The sequence below is a fragment of the Sciurus carolinensis genome, chromosome 2 (genome assembly GCF_902686445.1).
Source record: "Sciurus carolinensis chromosome 2, mSciCar1.2, whole genome shotgun sequence".
Classification (NCBI taxonomy): domain Eukaryota; kingdom Metazoa; phylum Chordata; class Mammalia; order Rodentia; family Sciuridae; genus Sciurus; species Sciurus carolinensis.
Window position 1 is genome coordinate 5,868,569 of NC_062214.1, and position 6,000 is coordinate 5,874,568.

At 39.1% G+C, this 6,000-nt stretch overlaps 1 protein-coding gene across 1 annotated transcript in view; it reads right to left on the bottom strand.

Annotated features, from left to right (window-relative positions):
- Positions 1-6,000, bottom strand: part of Rtf2 (replication termination factor 2) — a 37,774-nt gene extending 31,774 nt beyond the window's left edge. Inside the window, exons 1-3 of the mRNA XM_047541905.1 lie at positions 5,869-6,000; positions 2,259-2,353; positions 1,503-1,596 (exon numbers count right to left, since the gene is read on the bottom strand). Coding sequence (XP_047397861.1) covers positions 1,503-1,596; positions 2,259-2,353; positions 5,869-5,937 — 258 coding nt within the window. The 5' untranslated portion in view covers positions 5,938-6,000. The remainder of the gene's footprint in view (positions 1-1,502; positions 1,597-2,258; positions 2,354-5,868) is intronic.

Consider the following 6,000-nt stretch of genomic DNA (forward strand, 5'->3'; position numbering starts at 1 on the left):
ACTTACTGCACAGAGGACTGGGGATGTACTTCAGTGATAAAGAACTTGCCTCACATGCATGAGGCCCTGGGTTTGATCCCCAGCACTGGAAGGAAAGAAAGACAGAAAAGAGAAAGAGAAAGAAAAAGAAAAAAGAAAAGAAAAGAAAAGAAAAGAAGAGAAAAGAAAGACAGAAAACTGTCAGGAGACACTGTCACAGTCCAACACGAGGCTTTCCAGGGTGCTTCACAGATGGTTTGATGCCATGGCTCCACTTCAGCATTCAAGGCATTCATTCCTATTTTGATTTCAACTCACCAAGGAGCAGCTGAGTGTCTCAGAAGGAAAGCCACTGTATCCGCCTGCTTCCTGGGTAAGGGCCAACAACCACCTCATCGAGTTCTCTGCTCAGAGTATTTGTGGGCTGCAGTGATAATCCTATGTACCTGCATTACTTCACTTGAATTCTTTTTCTTTACTGTTCTGATTTGTTAGAGAGGTATGTATGTAGGTGTGTGTGTTTTTGTATTAAAAGTTCAGCTATATACAACAAATATTGTATGTTTTTAAGTATAGAATTATATGAATTAATTTCAATGATAATTGAATTTTTGAGGCAAGATTTGTGCTACCATGGGTTTTTCAGAAATGAATTCTCTTCTCAAAATAAAAGATTAACTAAAGTCAGCACAGCAATTTGTACAGCACTACCATTAGCAACATTTCAGAATTATTACTTTGCCTAAAGTGAGCGTATCCTGTAATCACTCCAAGAATTCAAATCAAAAGCAAAGCCTAGTATCATGATAAAAAAAGGGAAAAGAAAAACCCTAAAGACTTAGACTGGGAGTCAGGGGATCTGGTTCTAGTTTAAGCATCTCACAACTACCCATGTGGACTAAAGGTAGTCATTTTGAGATGAAGGGCATAATAAATTATTATCTGAATTTCCCCATAAGCCAGATTTGAAAGAGTCTGTCCTTTCAACAAACTTACTTTACTAAAAATCTTGTTTTTCCACTGTTATGGAAGAATTTCATTGCCAATCAGAACTTCTAATAAGCAGGAGGTAACAACACAATTTAATAGAGATCTGCCTTTGAAAATTCTGCCATTATATGAAAGTAGCTTCCAAATTTAAAATTTAAGTCACTGAATCTCTTTTTTTTTGCAGTGCTGGGGCTCAAACCCAGGGCCTCATGCATAGTATCAAGTGCTCTACCTTTGAGCTACATCCCTAGTCCTCAAATACGTGAATCTTAATTACAAAAATAATACTCCCAACACATTAAGAATTTTCAAAGCACATTCATTCACATGAAAGCACAATAGATTTTTAAGTCAGAAAGTACATGAGTGGGAACTCCAGACTTGAGATTCACATGACCTCCCAAGAACAGCTATATCAGGTGATGGGATGTGATTGTAAATCCAAATTTCTAAACTTACTCTCAAGTACATGAATTCCATAAAATAAACTTTGTCACTGAGACCCCGGAGCACTTCATCGTCACTCGTCTTACCTTAATGCTTTTAATGTGAGATGCTGCCTTCCCAAGAGCCTTTTCGGCAGATTTGTCCAACAGAAACTCAATGACGGCATCTTTGTTATAAAGTCTGCAAGAATAAGGACTAGTCAAAATATGAGGGCAATAATCAACTTTCAAATAACCACACAGAGGGAAGAACAAATTTAATGCAACCCCAAAAGCATTACACTTGATAAAGGAAATGCTCTGCATTACTAAAGTACATCTCACTTGTTTCAACTACTATCAGAGCATAAAAAGAAACTAGTTCAAATCAAGGGCGGCAGACTGGCAATCTAAGGATTGAATATAACTCAAAGAACGATTATAGAAATTGTGCAATTCAATGTAAAAGTACATATTTTCAACTTTTTTCCAAAAACAAAAATTGGAAGGGCCCATGTTCTTGAACTACAAAAGGCTGGAACTGGGTAGCTGCTCCTTCTTTACAGAATACAATCTCTCTAGTTTTCCCCAACCTCCACCATTCTCTACTATACCTCACAAGGCGTCTTGACTTTCTGTTTATAATTCTACATAGTTATAACTTGGTCCTTGACTTTTCAAACCATGGATTAAATAAATCAAATTGATTAAGGAATTTTATTCAGAGACAGGGAATGATAACCTATGCCTCATAAGTTTACTTCAGTTAATTCCTATTTCATGATTCAAGAACTATATTTATATAATGAAGGGCTCTTCAAAATCATTGAATAAACTCATCTTGATGAAGCAAAGAAACCATACCTGCCAAGTTCACAGGCAACTACCGGTCGTCTCAGTATCTCCTGACTTAGAGTACAATAGTTCCACTGGGCCACTAATTCAGCATCTTTGTCAACCTGACAAAAGAAAAGAGAGCCCTCTCAGTTCATATCACCTCTAAAGAACACATGAGACATGGTTCCACATATAAAAGTTTATTTAATAATGCCACTGTTTTTATTTTTGAATCAAAGATAATCATTTTTTTAAAACCAAAGAACACAAAGTGGGGCTTTAAAAAGTCTTAATACTATATTAAATAAAGGTCCATCTAAACATGATACAAAGAAAGTTTACATCGTATCATTAAACTGTTTATTCAAGTTACAAACAAATATTAACATCTGCATCTTAAGAGTGCACTGGAAAGACCATGCAGGAAAAAACAACCAGTACTAATAAATTCTTAATAATTGGCAAGGCTCCTGCAGTAGCAGAATTGAGCGAAAATGTGGCATATATACATGAAGTTTTATGCAGCCGAAGAATGAAATTATGCAGGAAAATGGATGGCGCCAGAGAATATCATGTTAAGTGAAATACACCAGGCTTAGAAAATCAAGGGCTGTATGTTTTCTCTCATATGTGGAAGCTAAAGGAAAAAAAAAAGTGTATGGGGGAGGGAGTTAATGAAAACAGAAAGGAAAACAGATGGGGACTAGAGAAGGAAAGAGGAAAGGGAAAGGGGAGGTGCTGAGCAATGAAAGTGTGAGTGAATATACTGCAATGAATTTCACTATTCTAAATAAATTATAATGCACCAATAAGATTACACACAAAAAACCCCTCATGTTGAAATTTTAATCCCCACTGAAAGGTATTAAGAGGTGGAACCAGGTGGGATCTTTTCGGAGGTGACTAGGTCATGAGGGCTCTGCCCTGGTGAAGAGATTTTAATTCATTCTTGGATTAATGGGTTAGGGAGTTATTTTGAGAGTAGGTCTGTTATAAAGGACAGTTCTGACTCTGTCTCTTGTATCACCCCTCTTGATACATGGTGCCCTGGGCCACCTCAGGCTCAGCTGAAAGAACCCCTCAGAAACAAGAGGACTCACCAGATTGAACCCCCTGACAACTGGACTTCCCACCCCAAAGAAATACAAGAAGAAATTCTTTTAAAAATTACTCCACTTGAGTATTCTGTTATAACAACAGAAAATGGAGTAAAACATCCACACTGAAAATTCAGACATAAAGCCCTCCACGACCCTCAAACAACATTTTCATCTCCATAATACTCCAGGGCCCACTTGCCCTCACTCCTACAATAGCAATCTGAAATACTGTAACAGAACAGCATGGTTGAAGAGAAGATAGGAAAAGATAAAATTCCCCTTGAATTAATTTTTAAATTTTGCAGTGGCAACTTAAGTGCCCTGTATTCCAGGCACTGGGCTAAGCAATTGTCATGACAAGCCATTTAATCCTCACAAAAGCCCTGCAAGTTAGTTTTTTTTTTTTTTTCCCCACCACTGGAGATAAGGAAACAAAGGCACCGAAAAGTTAGGTGACATGTACAAGGTCATGCAGCAAATGAAGGAACTCCGTTAGGAACCCAGGCGGACTGGCTCTAGAGATCACTTCTTTTTTTTTTTTTTTTTTTTTTTTTGGACATAGGGTCTCACCAATTTGCCCAGGCTAGCCTTGAACCTCTGGGATGAAGGGATCCTCCTGCTTCTGCCTCCCAGGTAGCTGGAACTACACACATGTATCACCACACCCATCAACACCATATTCTTAATCACTATTCTATTACTTAAAATAAAAAAAAAACTATTGCAATTGCTCTTTTATTCATTCTTCAGATCCAAGAGCCACAGATTTGGCAGCTTAAATAGTTTTTATCAATATTCATACTGGAAAATCCCAAAGGGAGAGACCTGCAACCAATGAAGTAGATCTACCATATTTTTCGCAGATTTGAAAAATCATGTTCAGTAAGTCCAGGATACATGTCTGGATCCCCTACCTCTTCAGTCATCATCCTTTACTGATTCGATAAACATTTGGGGGACTGGGGATATATAGTTCAGTTCCTAGAGTGCTTGCCTGTCAAGCACAAGTTCCTGGGTTCAATCCCCAGCACTGCAAAAAAAAAAAAAAAAAAACTCACACGCACTACAAAAAAGATTTTGGGAAAGTTTGAGAAAGGGAGAAAAGTGACAAATTACTCCTTCTATGCAGCATTAGCTCATGCACATGTAGGTACAATCAGAGGGCACACTTCATCCTCCTGGGTATTCACTCATTCTCATATTCAACATGAATTTATTATCTGTTATGTGGCAAACATGTTACAGAGGTAAAATATGCAAGGACCCTGTCCACATGGGGGGAGAGACAATAAACATGGAACTACAGTGACAAGTACTAATAAAGAAAAGTAAAACAACAGAGGATAGAGTGTGGCTGGAAATGAATGGTACTTCAGCTAGAAGACTGGGGTGACTGCTAAGTGAAGAACTGGATGAAGAAACAAATGATGTCACTACCTAGTGAAGAACCTTTCAGGCTGATGCAATAACTTGTGCTGAGGAAAAAGGCCTGTGTAGCTGAAGCAGAATAAAAATGGATAGAAAGTGGCCAATAAGGTAAGGATAGGCAGGGGTCTGTTCACACACAGTCTGATGGGATTTTATTCTGAACATGATGGGAACCACAGGAGTGTTTCAAATACAATACTGATATATGGGATTTATCTTTAAAAAAAACTTCTCTGAATACTGCATAAGAATAAATGGAGTGTACACGCGTGCCAGACACTGTAGTACATGTTTTACATACCTTATGTTATAAAAGAAAAGCCATTACTAATGCTAACTTTGGAAATCTCAGATTACTGAAAGATAATCTTGGCTTCACTACCTACTGGCTGTGTGACTTGAATCACTTTAAGTAACTTCACAGAACTCAAATTCCCTGCCATTAACATGACAATTACACATAATTTGCTCCAATACTTGTGAAAATTGGATGTATTCACTCACTCAGGTATTCAAAATAGTAACTATACCAGAAACTCTGCTAATTCTAGAAGACAAATGGGTGCAGCCGCGGTCACCAGGGGTTCACAGTGTGGTGGGGAGATCGACATAAATCAATCATAGACCAAGAATTCAGGGTGACAAAATAGTTTTAAAGAGAAGGACCTGATTTTATGGGATAAGGATGCAGTTCGGGAAGACTTCTGAGGAAGCGAAATAGATGTATACAAAGCTCAATAAACAGTGGCAATTTGAATCATCACTACTAACCACAGAAAAGGTTCGAATCCTGACTCTGCCACTTAATAGCTCTGCAACTTTTTCCTTTGAGCTTTAATTTCCATGTCTGAAAATGGGGATGACAGCACGTAGTAGGACTGTTGTGAAAATTACACGACACGGCATGTTAAACCTACTTCCCAGTGAATGGAAACAGCAAGCACTCAATAAGTACCGCTCTCAATGCTGTTGATAATTCTGAGTCCCCCAAAAGAGACAGAAGAGCGCAGCTGGCTAGGTACTGGAACCCCGGGCTCCACACCATCCCTCGCTCCCGGGCCTTCCGCGCTTCCCACCGCTCGCAGTCCCACCGGGCCCACACCGCTTACCTTCTCAACTTTCTTCGGCCCCTTGACCAGTTCATGCCTCTTGGGGATCGTTCCCCCGTCACAACCCATCGCAAGACCGGAGTCAGCGCCAGCAGCAAAACACTGAAGCCGCCACTTCCGGGGTCTCTGGCG